This window comes from Hypoxylon fragiforme (assembly GCF_022984875.1).
Source record: "Hypoxylon fragiforme strain CBS 206.31 chromosome Unknown GGS25scaffold_6, whole genome shotgun sequence".
Classification (NCBI taxonomy): domain Eukaryota; kingdom Fungi; phylum Ascomycota; class Sordariomycetes; order Xylariales; family Hypoxylaceae; genus Hypoxylon; species Hypoxylon fragiforme.
In genome coordinates this window covers 2596183-2615470 of record NW_026054761.1, presented here as the reverse complement: position 1 = coordinate 2615470, position 19288 = coordinate 2596183, and the positions used below count along the sequence as shown (strand labels likewise).

General features: G+C 47.5%; 3 protein-coding genes across 3 annotated transcripts; 2 read left to right on the top strand and 1 right to left on the bottom strand.

Moving 5' to 3' along the window:
* The first annotated feature begins 71 nt into the window (after window positions 1-71).
* Window positions 72-3255, top strand: GGS25DRAFT_496446 (WD40 repeat-like protein). The gene is made up of 2 exons (XM_049261519.1): window positions 72-172; window positions 236-3255. Exons 1-2 carry the CDS (start codon window positions 156-158, stop codon window positions 3120-3122), a joined length of 2904 nt encoding a protein of 967 aa, XP_049115942.1. The 5' UTR covers window positions 72-155; the 3' UTR covers window positions 3123-3255.
* Window positions 3256-3770: 515 nt separating this feature from the next.
* Window positions 3771-5186, top strand: GGS25DRAFT_523065 (phosphotransferase enzyme family protein; the record flags this gene model as incomplete). Its single annotated transcript, XM_049264361.1, has 2 exons — window positions 3771-3869; window positions 4098-5186. The coding sequence occupies 2 exons, from the start codon at window positions 3771-3773 to the stop codon at window positions 5184-5186; spliced, it is 1188 nt and encodes a 395-aa protein (XP_049115941.1).
* A 1573-nt stretch (window positions 5187-6759) lies between these two features.
* GGS25DRAFT_523064 (uncharacterized protein) lies at window positions 6760-8960 on the bottom strand (the record flags this gene model as incomplete). Its single annotated transcript, XM_049264360.1, has 5 exons — window positions 6760-7041; window positions 7146-7395; window positions 7456-7801; window positions 7849-8226; window positions 8300-8960. The coding sequence occupies 5 exons, from the start codon at window positions 8958-8960 to the stop codon at window positions 6760-6762; spliced, it is 1917 nt and encodes a 638-aa protein (XP_049115940.1).
* Window positions 8961-19288: the final 10328 nt, after the last annotated feature.

Here is a 19288-nt window from a genome sequence, read left to right as displayed (position 1 = left end):
ACGCAGCAGTCGCAGCTACTAGATAGTAGATACACTGATAACTGCTTATCGATAACATATTATTATTATCGCCTTCATTGTCAAAGGAAAAAAAAAGTTCAAGAAATAAAATAAAATAAAACTGAAATCTTTAATGGTTCAAACCGGTCGCAACCATGGTCAAGTCCTACTTGTGAGTTCCAACTACTTAACATGTTGTCGCAAATATTATATGCTAATCGCCATTGTATTAAAGAAAGTACGAGTACTCAAAATCGTTTGGTCTCGTTACATCCAGTACCTCAAATATCCTTTGGACCCAGCAGAATCTCTCGAGTACCGGTGCCGGCCAAGCCATTGTCGCAGCGAATGAAGAGCTTCTATGTTGGGATATCAAGACCGGAGATATAGTTGAACGGTGGAGAGATGAGAAATCTTCTGCACAGGTGACTGCCATCGCCCAGAGCAAAATCAACGAGGATCTGTTCGCTGCTGGTTACGAAGATGGTAGCATTCGATTATGGCGGAGCAAGGACCCGAGTCCCTTCATCACTTTCAATGGGCATCGCTCGGCAATCACCACCCTGACCTTCGACCGATCTGGTGTCCGACTTGCGAGTGGTTCGAGAGATACTAATGTGATTGTATGGGATCTTGTCGCAGAAGTCGGCCAATTCAAACTTCGCGGCCATAAAGATCAAATTACCGGCCTACAATTCGTGGAGCCGCAAGAAGAGGTCGTTGAAGGGGATGATTCTGAAGCTATGGTTCTCGAAAATACCGGCGACTCTTCTTCCGAAGGCTTCCTACTCACCACTGGAAAGGATGCACTGATTAAACTCTGGGATCTGGGGTCGAGGCACTGCATCGAAACCCATATAGCACAGACAAATGGCGAATGTTGGGCATTAGGGCTCTCTCCAGATTATAGTGGGTGCATAACAGCAGGAAATGCTGGCGAGCTCAAGGTCTGGGCTCTTGATGCTGCTGCGCTAGCCGCGTCGAGACAACAGGTCGATATGTCTGCCAACATACAGTATTTACGAGACCGAGGGACCCTATTCCGACACGGAAAGGACAAAGCTACCGAAGTTGTCTTCCACGGTCGTCGAGACTATTTCGCCGTACACGGATCGGAAAAGTCTGTCGAGATATGGAGGATACGTAATGAAGCTGAGATCAAGAAGAGCTTGGCGAGAAAGAGGAAGAGGAGACGGGAGAAGCTTGCCCAGAAGAAGGAGAGTAGTGACATGCAGGTTGATGGAGAGGAAGATCAAGAGGAAGACATTAGCAAAGCCGATATAACTGATGCTTTCGCCCAGCACGTGATTATTCGAACTGGTGGAAAGGTAAGGTCAGTCGACTGGGCTGAGACCCACGGCAAGAAGAAGATTCAACTATTGGTCGGCACGACAAATAACCAGCTGGAGCTATACAACATGCCCCTGAAAGAGAAGAGCGGGAAGTCAAAGCAACAAGACGTTCCCGACTACGAGAGAGCACTGTCGATCGAAATGCCTGGCCACCGAGCGGATATCCGATCGCTCTCCCTGAGCTCCGACGACAGGTGGCTTGCTTCAGCATCTAACGGAAGCCTCAAGATCTGGTCTATGTTGACACAGAAGTGTGGCAAAACATTGGAGTGTGGGTATGCCTTGTGTTGTGCATTCTTACCCGGAGACAAGCTCGTCGTTATTGGTACCAAAACCGGCGAGATTGAGTTATTCGAGGTGGCAACAGGGACTCTGTTGGATAGTGTTACGGCTCATGAGGGGGCGATTTGGTCTTTGCAGATACACCCGGATGGTAGATCCATTGTGTCTGGAAGTGCCGACAAGTCGGCCAAATTCTGGAAAGTCCAGGTTATTCAAGAAGAGGTTCTTGGGACTACCCGAACCGCTTCGCGCTTAAAGCTGTCACATTCACGAACCTTGAAGGTCTCGGATGATATTTTGAGTCTCAAGTTTTCTCCCGACGCCAAACTCATTGCCGTTGCCTTGCTGGATAGTACAGTGAAGGTGTTCTTCGTGGATTCCTTAAAGTTGTATCTGAATCTCTACGGCCATAAACTACCAGTATTGGACATGGACATCTCGTACGACAGCAAGTTGATCGTTACCTGCTCAGCGGACAAGAACATCAGGATATGGGGGTTGGACTTTGGTGATTGCCATAAAGCGCTGCTGGCGCATCAGGACAGTATTTTACAAGTCAAATTCGTCCCGAATAATCGTGAAGGAAACGGCCATCACTTCTTCAGCGCAAGCAAAGATCGAACAATCAAATACTGGGATGGTGACAAGTTCGAGCAAATACAACGACTCGATGGTCACCACGGGGAGATATGGGCACTGGCAATCAGCCAAAGCACCGAGCCCCCGTTTATTGTCAGCGCTAGCCACGACAAGAGCATCCGAACCTGGAATGAGACAGATGAGCAGATCTTTTTGGAGGAAGAAAGGGAAAAAGAGATCGAGGAGTTATACGAGAGCACATTGACGCACTCCCTCGAGCAAGATCTCGACGGGGAAGACGAAAAGGGAGAAGTAGGGACGGCAACGAAACAAACGTCAGAAACGTTAAATCACGGTGAACGGATAGCAGAGGCGCTGGAACTCGGCATGGCCGACTTGCACGTAATGCAGGAATGGGAAGAGGCCAAGGCAGCCAACCCGAACGTGGCACCGCCTCAGCGGAACTTGATGTTCATGGCCCATGGCGGTATTAGCGCCGAGGAATACGTTATGAAGGTGCTCCAAAAACCGGCAGCGTCAGCACTGAATGATGCATTACTCGTTCTGCCATTCGCTTCGGTCCCTATGCTCTTCACGTTCCTCAACTTGTTTGCGATGCGATCAATGAACATCCCCCTGACTTGCAGAGTCTTGTTCTTCATGCTCAAGACTCACCATCGGCAGATAGTGGGTAGCAGAACGATGCGGGTTATGTTGGACGGAATCAGATCAAACTTGCGGAAATCTCTGCAGAGGCAGAAAGACGAGATGGGATACAACATAGCGGCGCTCAAGATAGCAGGGATGCAGATTCAGGATAAGGGAATCAAGGAATATGTGGATGAGAATTGGGATGATGGTACAGATGCCCAGAAGGTTAAGAAACGAGCCTTTGTGCACGTTGCTTAAATAGTTAACTATACCTATTTGATGTACTTTTATAGGCTTAAGGTCATTTAACTGCATATTGATGTACCTGGGATAGGTGTTTCGATGGTAAATAGAAAAAAGCAAGCAGATTATATATCAATGTTATTTCTAAGAGTAAATTCTCAGAGCTTCATACTCTATGTACCTTAGGTACCTAGGTACGTAATGTACTACTAGGTACTAGGTACTATTAGAGGTAGTCCAAAAATCAATTAATTGAAAAGACCAAGGTCTTAGCCGTTTAGACTAACCTGACCGAGCTAGGTTAGTACTACTAGTAGTAACTACCCCTCCCCCGCAAGGTTCGGCCATGGGAGCAGCTAATAAAGTGGAGCAGAGGGTTACCGCCTGCCGGGTTCGTAGCTTACCTCGGCATCCTTCATGACGACGAACCGTCAATTTGCTTTTTTTGTTTTTGTTAATTCTTTTCGGACCTTGGCTGCTTCGAGCGAGATGGAGAGCGGTCAATTCGTCCTCTTTCCTTCCCTCATTCACAGCACAACATTGAATTATGCCAATTACTTGATTAGCTGATTTGATTGACTTTATTTATCTTCCCCTTTTGTTTAATTCCTTCTCCATCTTGTTTGTTTAGCCGATCGATCGATCGATTACCTCTCGAGAGCGATGGCGGGTCGCGTGCGACATGCGATAGATACCAAGGCGTTGGAACGCTATATCTCCAAGAATGTGCCGGTAATTCAGACGCCATTGGATGTGAAGCAGGTTAGTTGATGAGAGGTCCTATATATATCTTCCCATTTATCTTATTCGATATTACTTTTGTGATCGTGAACACTTAGGGACCCATATATACCATCTACTTATGCAGACCGCCCTTGGCTTGGGTAATGAGTTTAGTATAGCAAAGAAGAATAAGGAATTCTATAATCTACATATAACCAATTAGCCAAAGCAGCGCTCTCTTATGGCAGACTAACACATCCCTCCCAGTTCGGCTTCGGCCAATCGAATCCGACATACCAACTCACCGCGGCGGACGGGACGCGATACGTCCTGCGCAAGAAGCCAGCGGGCAAGCTCGTCTCCCAAGCCGCCCACAAGGTCGAGCGCGAACACCGCATCATCTCCGCCCTCCAGGACTCCAACGTCCCCGTGCCCCGAACCTACTGCCTCTGCGAGGACGTGTCCGTCATCGGCACGCCCTTCTACATCATGTCCTTCGTCGGCGGGCGGATCTTCGAAGACGCCGCCATGCCCTCGGCCGCGGACCCCCAGGAGCGCGCCGATCTCTGGCGCGCCGCCGTCGAGGCCCTGGCTTCCTTGCACCGCGTGGACCCGGACAGCGTGGGGCTGGGTACCTTCGGCAAGCGCAGCGGGTTCTACGACCGGCAGCTGGCGACGTGGCGGCAGATCTGCGACGCGCAGGCGCGGACGCGCGACGTCGACACAGGGGAGCCCGTCGGCGAGATCCCGCACATGGACGAGCTGATGGCCTTCTTCGCCGACGCCTCCCTGCGCCCCCGCGACCGCGCCACCCTCGTCCACGGCGACTACAAGATCGACAACGTCGTCTTCGACACCGCCACCCCCAACGTCGCCGGCATCCTCGACTGGGAGATGAGCACCATCGGGCACCCCCTCAGCGACCTCGCCAACCTCCTCCACCCCTTCTACAGCGCCTCCATGTCCTCATCCTCCTCCCAATCCTCCTCATCCTCCTCAACCCCCCCATCAACCATCAACCTCCTCCAAGCCGAAGCCATAGCCGTCGTCTCGCACCCCTCCTTCCTCCCCGGCGCCACCCCCGGCCTCCCCTCCCCCGCCACCATCCTCTCCTGGTACTCCGCCGCCGCCGGCTGGGACCCGTCCCCCGAGGAGGTCGCCTGGGCCTCCGCCTTCAGCGTGTTTCGCCTCTCCGCCATCTGCCAGGGCATCGCGGCCCGCGTCGCGACGCGCCAGGCTAGCAGCGCGGACGCGAGGCGCCATGCTGCGGCCATGCGCCCCCTGGGCGAGTTTGCGTGGGAGCTTGTGGGGAGGGAAATGGGGAGGAGGGGGGGGAGGAGTAAGGCGAAGTTGTGAGGATGGGTGGTGATGGTGATGGTGATGGTGATAAGGCGGTAATGGATGGGCGTGGGGGATAAAAAGGGGGGGAGGGGGTGTGGTTTTAGCTTCAAATGTTGGCTTGTTCACATGATCTTTGGTTAGCTGGGTACCTAGGTAGGTAGGTCTACTGGTATAGGTATAAGTATATAAGCTACATAAGTACTAGTAGTAGTAGGTTGTTACCTAACCTTAGGTAGTTAATAACGAACCAACTGACTAACAAACCAACCAACCAACCAACCAACCAACTATACTCGTCCCCTTAATTACTAGGTAGTATAACTGTATAAGTGCCTAGGAGATATCTACATGTACCTATGTAACTAACCACTTCATCGGGACACTAGCGAGCTACTGTATTTCACGATACAGCATTCAAATAAATAACCAACCTTCATACCTATGTACATGCCTGCCTACCTAGTACCTAGTACCTACCTAACCTAGAGCACCTTAGGTAGTCACCTACTCCAATAGGAGGCCATCGGGCTAACAAGGCGTTGGACACCTACCTACCTACCTACTACTTGTACACACTACAGCATCTATCTATCTACGAGTAGGCAGGCAGGAAGGCAGGCAGGAAAGTTATTAACTAGTGCCTGAGCACACCGAACGGTTTCTCACCACATGAAAATGTCTACCTAGGTACTAGGTAGGTATGTACATGACATGTATTGCCATACTTACCTACCTAGTACTTACATTAATGCCCCTATTCATGGAAATAACACGTACGTACATTGATGAGTGAGTACCTACTCAGGGTTACATGCGTTACAAAAAACTCGAGCCCCTATTACACGCCTCCCTCCCAACATATTTAGCATAGCCAGCGTAATTACAAGCAGGTATTATCAAAAGCCATCCATGGATCATTATCTGGGTATTCAACCCCTTCACATCACGAAGCTCACCCAGCAAAGGAGACTGCGTAGTTTCCTAAGCTCTAAATAGTCAATAGTTCATCGTGACGTGGTGACAAGACAGATAGACTAGACAGCAAAAGAGCCTTTTAAATTCAATACGGCGCTTGATTAGTGCCTATTTGCCTATTTAAATTAGGTAGCCAGTGTAGTCCGTCTCATCGCAAATTGGGCACGTTTTTCCTTTTTTTTTTCGGGGGGAAAGGGGGAAGATGGGGATTTTCATGTAACGAACTATATGCATTCATGAGGGCCATTGCCTTGGGGCCGAAAATCCGTAGAGGAATATCTAAGGGAGGAGAGTTCCCAGTCTAGTAACTGTCTCCTACCGAATCATGCGTCATCAAATGAGATGGTGGTCGAATCGAACCGACCTGTGCGGAAGAAGATCATAGAAAACTTGGTGCGTATCGTGACGTAAAATGACCACCACGCCTAGCCTAAAACTCCCTAAACGCCCAGCAAGCAAAGATGTTATGGAGTTGAGAAAAGTTCCCAAGTAAAACACCATCGTAAAACCCTCGTATCAGCCTTTGCTATTGCCAAACCATCGATGCCATGCGTAAAAAAAAAGAAGAAAAAGCAAAAGCAAAAACAGAACAATGCCAAATTTCTATGTGCGTTTATCTGTAGTCATCTGCGTTCGTCATATAGACGTCTGGGCCTGGGTATGTCGGGGACAGTGGCGGTTGCGAACGCATTTGTGATAGTGAAGGATATTCGCCGCTAGTACCAGCAGCGTTTGCGGTATTCAACGGATTCAGATATGGCTCTGATGGCCCACCGAGTTGCGTTTGAAATGGATACGAGCCATTGGAATCGAATGGTGGGCGGGGAGCTGCACTAGGCGAGGCTACAGGAGGCGGTCGATTGTGTAGACTCGGTCTACTAAGCCATGGATATTGCTATACTAGTAAGTTAGAAAATACGAATTCATGATAGAGGCCACTGAGTGACGCAAGAAAAAAAAAGAAAAAAAAAAAAGAAAAAGGTGGTTGGTGGGACGAACCTGAATTTGCGAATTTCCATTAGGTGGTACCGCTCCAAAGTTGTGTCGCGCACTAGGCAGTCCTCGCAAACTACCGTGCCGAGGGCGCACTCTGCGACGATTTTCGCTGACCTCTCCAAAGGGGAGGGGAGAATGGCGATCTCCAGGGTTAGTATGCCACGGGCTACGGGCAGCGTACACAGCAGCCATGGAATCCGTTCTTCTGGCTCCAGGGCTTCCTAACGTACCGAACTCAAGGTCTGTATATGGGCTATTTTAAGAGGTCAGCACATATCTACAATATTAACGAGAAAGAAGAGGGGGCTAGTACTTCGCAGAAATGGCCGTTGAGAGGCCATTGAAGGTAGTATCAGCGGGCCGGCTGAGGTCAGTATCACCTCGTTCCTGCTCCCGACCGCTTCGCATTTGCATATGTTGTAAATGGATCTGGTGGTGCTGGCGCAAGAAACGGTAGACGTTGTGTGCATTCACTGCCTGCCGGTATTGAGGCTCCGAAGGGACTTTATCCCTACAATAGGGGCAACTATCCGACTCCTCGAACCATTTCTTAATGCAATGATCACCGAAAACGTGCTTGCACTTCGGCAACCGTAATGGGCTCTCGCTAATGCCCTCGGGGGTCTCGACACCGTAATCGTTATAACATATAACGCAAGCTATACAGGGTTAGAAAGGAACATGTCGATTTCGAGGCTTTACTCACTTCGTTCATTGTCCGGTAAATCCGAGATTATCACACTTTCAAGAGATGTAAGTGCCTTCTTAGAAGCAACTCTTTTGCCTGACAACGCGCCTCTCATCACTTGGTGCGTTCTCATACGCTCGTCCCCGGCATGACCTCCGACAGCGGCCTCTAATAGTTGCATTGCCACTGCATCAGTATCCGAATCATCGTCACTAGACCAACCGGATTCTGAAGATTGTAAACGCGTAAGCGTTCGTCTGTTTCGAGCCGCAATAGCCCGCCGCTGCTCCGTAAGAGACGCTTCGTTCGCGTAGTCTGAAGCTCTAATACCAGTAGCGTGGCTAGGTGGAACAGGAGGTTGGGTGGTCGATGTTCGACGAGCCGGTGATGGCGAATCTGCCAAAGGATTAGAAGGGGGACATGATTAACTTAAATTTGGATATCAAGCGTGATATGGGGAGAAACATACCTGATTGAGAAGATCCTGCCTCACTTCTCATGCCCGACGAAGATGTGTTGGTCTCAGCCATGGCTTGTGATGTTGATGGAACGCTATTATGTCGACTATGTAGAGGGCTATGCCGACCAGGCTGCTGGGTAGTGTGCGAAGTTTGCACAAATGAAGGTGCTTGTGGATTTTGGCCGGCAGTCGGGTGAGGCATAGAGTTTAAGGAGGGCAAGGTGTTGTTTACCCTTGAATTATGCGCTCCGGTTCCTGATCCAACTCCACTGTTGATTGCAGCCTGAGGTTGAGCCTGGCTAGAATTTGAGAGGTTCCCCTGGGTATGTTGGATAGGTGCTGTTCCCCCAATTCTCTGCAAACCAGGCATATGCGTTCTGTAATTGAAGGGAGGATGTTGGTGATTGCTGAACGCGTTAGGTCCGTTGGACAAATATGATTGCTGGTTCATATGGCCCGCATGAGGGGGCATGATAACTGGGGAAGACTGATAAGGCGGATCCAGGGTCCATCGAAGGTAAGGTGGGGGGAGACCTTGCCAAAGTTGAGCGTTGCCGTGCACCGGGTCGAAATAATGGCCTGGGCGAGACTGAAACATGGGCGGATGTTGATTCTGCTCAGCGGCGGCGGCTCGCAAGGCAGGACAAGCAGAACGAGCTGCATGGTCCATGTTCGACGAAGACGGAGGCGGGTTAATATTTTCCGCGGAGTGCATAAAAAAGTCCATTGAGGGATCCATTCTCTTTCTCCCCTTCCGGAGAGTGGCGGCCTTGGTCGTCAGCAGACCGTCACCCTCACTCTAAAATCCCAGTAGATATTTAGGACGTAATTACTCAAGACGTCCGTGGTGAAAGTTACTCCTTTGGAGAGTTCTTGGAAGAGGGGATCGGGAAAGTAGATATGTATTTGAGGAGAGGGGCCACCACTCGATCGGTCAAACCAGTGAGTTAGTCAATCAGTCAGTTAAGTCAGTCAGAGGGCTGGCTATCGGACCGGCAAACTGCGGATACGTTGATCACGAGTAATTTTGGACTTGTCGCATTTGTGACTGCTACTAGAACTAAACCCGTTTTCCGGACCACTCCGGAGCTGTTACTACCGAAGCGCCTACCAGAATAGTTTGTCCACCTGAGGCTGTCCGTAATGAGCATGAGACGACGATGACGTATGCGACGAGGAAAGGAAGTGAAGGGACTGAAGTATCGGTTTGGGGACAATATTTTTTTTTCGGATGATGCGTTGGTCGACCAAGGAGATTATCGGCAACGTGATAGGAAGGAAGTTAAACGAGTATCCCGGGCTACGTAATTCCTTTATCGTTTATGTTTGCGAGAACCGGCGCTCCACCGAAACGCTAGTCGATCGCTGGGGGTAGTTGAATATTTGGGTATGGGGGGTAACGAACGCCTGGCTCTGACGATACTTGAATAGTTGGATATTTCGTATAAAATAACCGAGAAGTTTCTTGAGGTTCAAGTTGTGTGCGGTGATATCGTAGGAAGGCGGTGCGGTTAGGTAACTTGTAAGTAGTAACGAAGTGTTGGAGAACACCCGCTGATACGATGCAAGTGAAAAAGATGGGAGAAGGTGTAAAAAGAGGTAAGGTTGTTGAAAATCGATGTCCGAAGTGTTTCGGACCTACCTGGATCTGTTTCTGGTCTATCTCCGGGGGAAGGTATAAACCAAGTGAACGATCACAGGTCGGAGTGAAAAGGATGTAAAAGGTAGAAAGGAATAAGTAGGAAGGGAAGGTAAGAGAGGTAAGAAGGAAGATGAAAGAAGGCTGGCAGATGGCAGATGGCAGATAGTTGACTGACTGTGCAGGTGTTCTGTCATCAAGGTACGGTGCTACTAGGTATGATGGGTATGCTGGGTATGCTGGGTATGCTGGGTATGCTGGGTATGCGAAAAAAGAGATAGTAAAGTGCGATGCAGCAAGATATGCCCGCTCTTGCCCATATTGATTGCACTTGCACTGTACTTACATACCTATTCGTACATAGTAGTATACATATGATAGTACTATGTATGATACGATGAGGAAGTAGCTACATGCACCCAATAGTAATAAGATGGAAGGTGGAAGGTGGGTAGGCACTTACAGGACTGGCATGGCAGGAAAGGCAGGAGTAGGCAGGACTGGTCGACCTATGTAGAGAGAGACGACCTAGACGACCTGAACGGCCTGGACAACCTGGACAGCCTGGACGACCTGGACGACCTGGACGACCTGGAACTTATCCACCTACATCAATGATCCATGACCTACAGCCCAGCCATGCCCTGGCTACGTTGCTTAGCTACTAGCATGCGCTAACATGTGTGAGTGCAAGTTTTAGGTAGTTTGTGCTATTCAAGGGATTATTCCACTGTCCAGTATATGTAGGTACACTTACATGCAACATCATGGATGTATGAATGTATGGGTGTGTGTATGTATGGATATGGATGTAGGTATGTAGGTATGTAGGTAGGTATAACTAGTTATTAAGTAAGCGCGTGATGCACTGACTGGTCAGATGGTTCTTTACGAATCAAAAAGAACCATGCACCCTTGGCTCTCTTTCCAAGCTATGTCGTATGTACCATACGGTGCTATATTGAAATATTGACAGTACTGTGCACACTCCATTTATACCTAGCATTGATGCCACTTGCAACTTGCAAGGAATATTTCAATCTTCTTACTCAGTGATACCGTATGTACCAACCGACAAGCAGGCAAATAACATATAGAAGAAAAAAAAGAAAAAAAAAGGAAGAAAAAAAAAGAGGCAAAGGAACGAACACTTGCCGGAGTTTGATTTTTGAAATCTTCCTTTGCTGGGGACCTCGGAACTTTTGGTTTCTATCAAGTCTTGACCCGAGCCAGATAAACCTCGTCCGAGCTAGGAGGGAAGAGGTGGTCTAGAGTCTAGACAGACAGACTTTGAACCATTCTGGCTGGCTGGCTTGGCTTGACCATTCTTTCCTTTTTCTCTCTCTCATTTTTTTCTTTTTTTTTCGGTTTTCATTCATGATTCCCTTCATTGTTTTCTCTTCCTTTCAGCAGGTGTAAAAACATGGCCAACTGGGGCCTGCGTACCAAGGCCGGACACAAAACGAACGCTTGAGCATGATTGTTTGGCGTTAAGGATTTTGAAGCAACTTTTAAAGGCAACGTGTGTGTCGTACCCATATATGTAGGTATTGTGTAACTGTGCTCCTTGCAGGATTGATTCGGGCGACTCGGAAAACCATGTGTCGAAGAAGACTTGTGAGGACTAGAACTGGGACTGGGACTGGGACTGGGACTGGGACTGGGATGAAAGAATGATTGCTGCTCTATTTCAAACTTGGTTTCACAATTTAATTTGCTACTAACTTACTAAGGTTAAGTACTTTATCTGCCTGGCAGGTACTACGGGCAGGTAGGTGCTGGTCTAATTCTGATGTCAATTCCTTATCGATACCTACTAGTTACATAGTACACTTAAGGTTAATAGCTTCAAATCATTTCTTTTACGTGCGTATCCGTCTCTCTGTTTCATTTAATATTTAATATTTAACATTTGATATCATGATAAGGATATCGTAATAAGAAGGACATTCGATGTACTAGTCGCTGGTCGTACCGTAATTACATATGTAGCATATGGATTTATTGATCATCCTTCTCATCATCATCCTCATCATTATCCATCATCGTCAATATTAAGCTTTATTCCCATTTTCGTCAATGCATACCTGCCTAAAGTAATTGCATACCATCAGGGTGACCCTTCGGAGCACCGTATTAAACTTTCAACATTACCCAGGACATAGACCGTTTAGAAGCAACGAACACAGCAGTGACAGCACTGATTCTAATTTAAAAGACAAAAAATGTACAACTTCTGACTCGTTTTCCAACCACATGACAGAATCACAGTCTTAACAGACAGACTGGTCTACTTCATTTACCATTAATCAATTCCATATGTCTTTCACATATACTACATAGTGCTAGGTATGGATGTACTAGGTATGTACTATGAAGGTAGGTCGTTGTCATAAACCCGTGCCCCTCTTCCTTCTTCCCATTCCTCTTCAATATTCCCCTTCAATAATCCTCTTACATACATAGTGCAATGCATACTTACATACCCCTCTCCTTTCTAACCCCTCCCTAACCCTAGCTGGCTTATTACTACTACCTATATATATACAAGGGAATGAAAGCGAAAGACAGTCCACAGACAAGCGCCTCGCTGCAAGCTAGTACGCCTTTTTCACTTCCAACAACCAACCAAGGGATGCAGCACCAGCTTAAAGTAGCCTGTAACTGTATCAACCGGCTGTGGAGGAGGTCTTGTGAACAGGATCTAATACTACTACTTACGGGGTCACCCTATCCGGATTTATGATGAATCGTTCCATTGCAACCTGTAAAAGGACCCTGTCTCCCATGGCCACTATCATCCAGACTGTCTCAACTATTTCTCACCATGACCCATCACCTCATACTATGTACAACCCTTACAACCCTATCCGTGCGCAGACAGATGCGTTCAATGCCTACCTTATATACCTACCTATTTACCTGCCTAGGTACGTATAGATCTTGTTGCCGGTCTCCAGCCCGAGCTACCACCTACAGTCTCAGGAGCTTCAGTGATCCAAACAGCACTGAATAGTAAGTGTTCGTCACAATCGACAACGAACAACTTGGACAGTCCACGCTGTCTATCTCGGTGCCATGAGCAATTTTATGGAGTACTGGACGAGGTTCCGTTATGAACCCTACATTACCTACATAGTACATAGTTAAGTACTACTATGGTATGTAAATGCGCAGATCACGCACTTACTAGGTACAAGGCTACCCCACGAAATATCAAGTACTGAATGGTCCAAATCATGCCCCCATCGGCTAGGTATCTTCTCAAGAACCCCAAAAACGACTGCAGAGTTTAGCTGGAGGTCATCAATGACAAGCAAGCAACCCGTCTAACCTAGCTGCCTAAAGGGGGGAATCCCTTCTATGATAACATGCAATCTTGCGGATTATTTCATATTTCGGCACTACTGGTCTTGTCCTCCACTCCAAATAAAACAGGGCTTATCAAGTGAACCCGATTCATATCCTGTTCTCTCATATGGCCTAATCCGCCTAATCCGCCTGATCCGTCCAATTCGTCTAATCCATCTAATCAGCCAAGGCAATCTTTACGACTGTTGCGATTAGTTGCAAGCCCGCTTGCCCGTCGAAAGGACGCTACGAAAACGCCGGGTTACCTTACATGCATTACGATGACCTTGTCATGCTTTCGTCGTGGGAAATCCCCCCGATGTCAATGACCCGCCTGTGACGCAGTGTACTAATGAGGCACGATGGATAATATACCCACTCGTCAACTTGAACTCGCAAATAGACGATTAAATAGTACCTGTGCTGTCCTACCCAAGATTAGCTACCTAGGAATGACGATGCATCACGAGTTATTGAACGGAGAATCAGCTCAAGACATGGCCGAATATTGATTAAAAAGTTTGGTAAGAAATCGAAAGGAAAGCAACGAAACAAAGTGGACGTATCAACGGCCAGCGCCCCCACCACAGGGCGAACGAGAGCACTGCATAGGTAGGTATCCTGTGGGCTTATGAATTGAGCCTTGAGGAAATCACAGCCTTAATTGTCACGGGGCCGGCAAATACCTACATGTATGGCAATTATTTCTTGTGCGTGTGCGTGTGTGTGTGTCCTATCTACTGGATACTTGTAGGTCTACTGGGTGCATATGGGGAACTCCATATTTGGCCAGCTTTTCACACCAACCGAGACAGCTGTTTTACGACATGGGAGTTTAAATCTGCACAAACACAAACTCTTTCCCCTTTTCAAGGGCGAGGCGATTTTTTTTTTTTTTTTTTTTTTTTTTTTTTTCAGGGCCGATGTTGATTGCTATTTGATAGTTATATCCATCTACCGATATCGCCAATCCTCCCAGGACAGTGTCGAAACTGTCCTCCACATAGTGTCATAACTCGATTTATTCTATTTTCTATTTTCTTATTATATCCCTCCTACATATAATACGGTCATCCACAACTAGAACTAGCACAAGAAAGTCCCTTCGACGTTCCTGGTAAGCAGATGGAGACTTCGGGTACTCTAATTGGCCAACTCGGGAGGTGATCGACTCAAGGGTCTCGAGAGTTTGGGTTTGACTAACAAGTCGCAATATCGTAAGTGCTAATAAATGATTGCCGAATATAACATCAGCTTCCTGTACTAAAAAGCTCGGCTCTTCATATCTTCATTTCTTTATTCCTTCATCTTATCATATCCTAATGTCATGGACTATCTAGATATCTAACACGCAGTACGTGGATAGACACGACATTGGGCCCTTACTTACGTGGTTTGCTGGAATATAATCTTGGAGCTTTTCGGGCTCTTTGGCCCCATCTTACCATGAATAACTTTAGTCCTAGAATGCCTACTAGGTACTAACCTACCAGTGGACCTACATACATTGGATATTACCATATTACCTCCAAACTTGAAGCTACTACGTAGTAAGTGCCTCAATACTAGGTTATGTAACTCGACCAATACATAAACGCCATCTATTGCCTTGACATTTCAAGCCTACGGCCAGTCCTACCAATGCGGAATGGATGAGCGTTAGCGAGAAGGACGCCTACTATTTAGTGCGCAGCTTGGTAGCCCAACCGTACATAATTAATACAATCCAGATCAACGGCACTCAGCCTATTTTTTGCCCATTCGCATTCCCGAGCCAGGCTAGCTCTCGAATTTCGATATCGTGTCAAAGTGGACAGGCTTCATCGCTCATCACTCGCTTTGCCGCAGCAATTACCGGCATTCTACAACGAGAAATAGTGCTTCATCAAAGGCCGTTCATATATTAAATTGACAAGCGGCGATGAGTATTGCCAACGCCAACCTGAGTCATAGTGTATGATGTTGGCTCCGCTCACCGCATCTCATCGGTCTCCGTCTGCCCGCGCCTCCAAGACAACCCTGCCATCATCGGCGTTCAAAGCACGGACAAGGGAAGCATGCTAAGCAGTAATTTTTATTTTTTATTTTTTTAGATTCCCGAACTGAGCAACTTCACCGTCCATCGAACATCTCCTTGTGCATTACCCCTTGTCCAACCTGCGATTGCCACCACCTCGGGATGCTAGAGCATGCTCTTCCAACCGAAATTTTGGTTTCCAATATTATCTTCTTCGCTACTCGCTTGCCTTGTACGGCAATATTGGTCCGAGATATTCATCGCATTAAAACGACCTAAACGAGGCCAGTAGATCATCCAGAACCATTAATTCCAACGTAGCGTCTGCTATAGCATAACACTCGGCTCCAGAAAAAGAAGAAGAAAAAGGCCCGTTATCATAAACAATTTTATTGTTACTGCTTTACTGTTTACTGTACCCAAAATCAGTGCACACTGCATAGGTACAAGTACTGTTATATCCCTACCTAGTTTTCTGTTCAACTAACTATCGCCGAACTAAAATATCTATCCCTCGTATTTGGTTGGGCATGTACTTGAGAAGCGTAGCAGCGCTGTGCCGCCGCCTCCTGTACACTCCCGACTCAACCGTTCCCGGCTTACATTGACTAGATCCTGCCGGTCGCTTCATTCGCATTTCCAAGCTCCAAGTCAAGGACACGCCGACCTAAGCGTGCATAACATCATGCAGACCCAATCACACCCAGAATGGTAATCCATGATGTTTTTTCCCCCTTAACCTGCTCTCGTTCTCACATCAGATGCATGAGTCAAAAGTGTAGGACTTGTATGTGTATGTGCATGTATAAGCCATTGTGGCAACTATGTATACACTGTGAGATAATTTTCTAGACTTATGTATTTTGCCAGCCCCCTTCCCAGTCCTTCTTCCTTGCACTGGTAACAACACATTTCTTTGGGTTATTTGATTACAGGCCTCAATAGCATTGGCTCAGGGGGTTGTGAAACGTCACGAGCATCATAATGCCCTTTATTGGCAGAACACACCTTGGCCGGCACAGCGTCATAATCTTATATATGTGCCAGGGGCCAATTAATAGTTGTGTTTAACCGTCGCGGTCACGGCCACGGCCGTGATAAAAAAAAAGCATACCCGGGCTTTGGAGAATCCAGCCCGCATCGAGACACTTGGCTACGGTGTGTTGGATTGAGCAGTGTTGACGGGGCAATCTGGCTCACCGGAGGATTGCCAATCGCGAAATACAACCAAACACGGCACAATACTATGTTGAATATTACCTTGAGGCATATATTGATGGCAAGCCCTGCCTAGGTACCATACGACCGGTGGGATATCATCAGCTCGTGAACGTTACTGGAATAGCAGCACTTCCGCTTCGGTGCCACCTCTTATCTCTTTGCCGAAATAGCACTTATGGAATATTATGGAGTTTGTCTTTTCACGTTAGTGAAATCGCTGCGCCATAATACGTGCCTACTTCGAGCTCGGAATAGGAACATTTGTGGTCCACAAGCCCTCACACGTGGCAACATACTTCACGTCGTAAAAGAAAATTCTGCCCGTTTCGCCAATGCCCTGGAAAAAAAAAGATTCCGAGGACAGTCAGAGCTGAAAAGAAAACTCTCGTACGTCCTCGTTTTGATGCCAACCTAACCTACCTCGTACCAGGTAAGCTCTATACGAAATATAAGGTCGCTTGCGTTAGCCCCGTGACCAGATCCCGGTCTCTCCTATTTCTTTTTGTTTTTATTTACTTGCCCTCTTTCCTAAAATCGAATTTAGTTCACGGCAGGTTACATAACAAACCGAAAAAGCACCGTCATCGGCCCCGAGAACTCTCGGTCCGCATCCGTGCTTGCTTTTTTTTTCTTTCGGGTCCGGGTTGAACCCTATTACTTACTTGCTTAACAACTGCCCCCTCGGAACCGATGGCATCTATTAGCGTGATGACTTCTTCCAAGGTTCCTATTTCAGGAAGTACCTAGTTAGGTAGGTGCAGGTCAGATTCTTCCCGAAGCTTGGACGCACTGTTGAAGGTTTGTTACTTCTTGGAAACGGTGCTGGTCCAGAATCGGGGGGGTTTCAATAAACGATCATGCAATACGAGCTTCGATAAGTAAGCTCGGAGGAAATGAATGAGGCTTAAATCGAATAAGCACTTACTTAGATGATAGGGGGGCCGGCCAGTCTTATCATGTTCTATCTAGCTTTTCTTACCAAGGCTTGGGATTAACTTGAATATTCCAAGCCTCGGGATACCGCCTAGGGCCACCGAGACAGTAATAAATATTCTTTGTTATAGGGAAGGGTCAGGTGCCATCCCCATCACGTTTGGTTTGGGGATGGCTGTGTGGGCTCCGTCACGCACCATGATCCTTTTTTATAAGTCGATCAAAGGATACCGTCTACCACGTGGCATGGTGGAATTAAAAAAAAAAAAACAATGTTCGGCAAGTTGGGACGAATCTCCACAATCCGAAAGGGCCCCATATGGGGGGCGTGGTTCGAGGAGATCTTTGCCGTCTCCTCACAGTAGGTGTATGCCTACTAGGCGTAGGCATTCATCCTTGGCTTTCTCGACGGGGACGGGGACGGATATAGATACTTACATATCCATAACAGATATCCCCACTCGCAAATATAGGTGTTCTTTGATGTGATACTGGGGCTCCTCGTGAAGTTTCTTCCCCAGAGAAAACATGGGGAGGTTTCCAAGGGGTGGTATCGGTGGACTCCAACCTTACCCGCGAGAAGAAGAGCAGGTATCTTAAGGTAGGTCATCATGGTCGATGCTTTATCGTAATGATCGGTACATGCTTGCCTACTATTATCTTCTTCCGTATGTGCAGTCTCGAGGGATGTGCTCGAAATCTACGGCGGTAGCAAGCCTGAGTTTCATGCTTACATGCGTACCTACGTAGTAGGTATGGAGGTCAAGCGTTACTGGAAACCAGCATGTGCTGAGGGCTTGCTTCCTTATGATAGTGTAACATGAGTCTTTCTCATAAGAACGATGCTTCCCTCGCGACCCCTTTTTAACGCAAAGAAGCTCTACCTCTCTGCCTCCCATCGTCATCGTCAAGTGCCAGTGAAACATGACCGAGCAGGTAGATACCTATATACTGAGCCAAAATGGAAACGAAGACAGCTGCTCATACCCAAATCGTTCATCTCCTAGCATCTCTCTATATCTAAAAGACTATTTGCGTCCTTCAACTTGGGTTTATGCCGTCGAACACGCTCACCCTGAAACTCACATAGCTGGGCAAGCTTTTGGATACTGATGGCGTGCGAATAGATCGTGTCTTCTGAAAATCGCCTCTCCGGTGTAAGCTCGTACGTACGCACGTAGCCTATAGGTATGACAATACTCCGGTGCCCAGTATCCATATCTCTCTGCCCATGAAGTTCTACGCGTACGTACGAAACTCGCTCCGTGACTGGTAGCTCGCTGAGGAGAAGTCGACCGAGTCACATGTATGCAATGTGTGCATCATCACTCAACGTATGTGTCAAGGGTCTACGTAGGAGCACATTGGTGTTCATATAGTTAGAACAAAGACGACTTACGTGCATATGTAGGTAGCTTCCATGGATGCTAGAGATCCCCGCACAACAACGATGTTGTTCTGCGTCTTCTAGGTTCCGCCTCGTGACAATATGTCCCTATTTAGCTAGGTACCGTACCTGTTCATTACGCAGCGATGATCGATCCCCATAACCTAGCTGGAGCTCGGATCTTAATAAGAGGATGATGGATGTCGACAGGTAGGTTGGGAGGTAAATATAGGACTGAGCCTTGGCATCCCCTTACGGCAATCGAATACCCGATCATCACTAGTATGGCAGTGACATGTTACGGTTGCCGCGTTATCCCACTCTACTATTTATGGAGGTGACATAGCATACTCAATACGTATGAGCCGCATCTTCTAGAAACATACAATCATACATCGTTTACCCCGACTTCATTACACTTATGCCGATGAAATGCCCGCCGGTACTCTA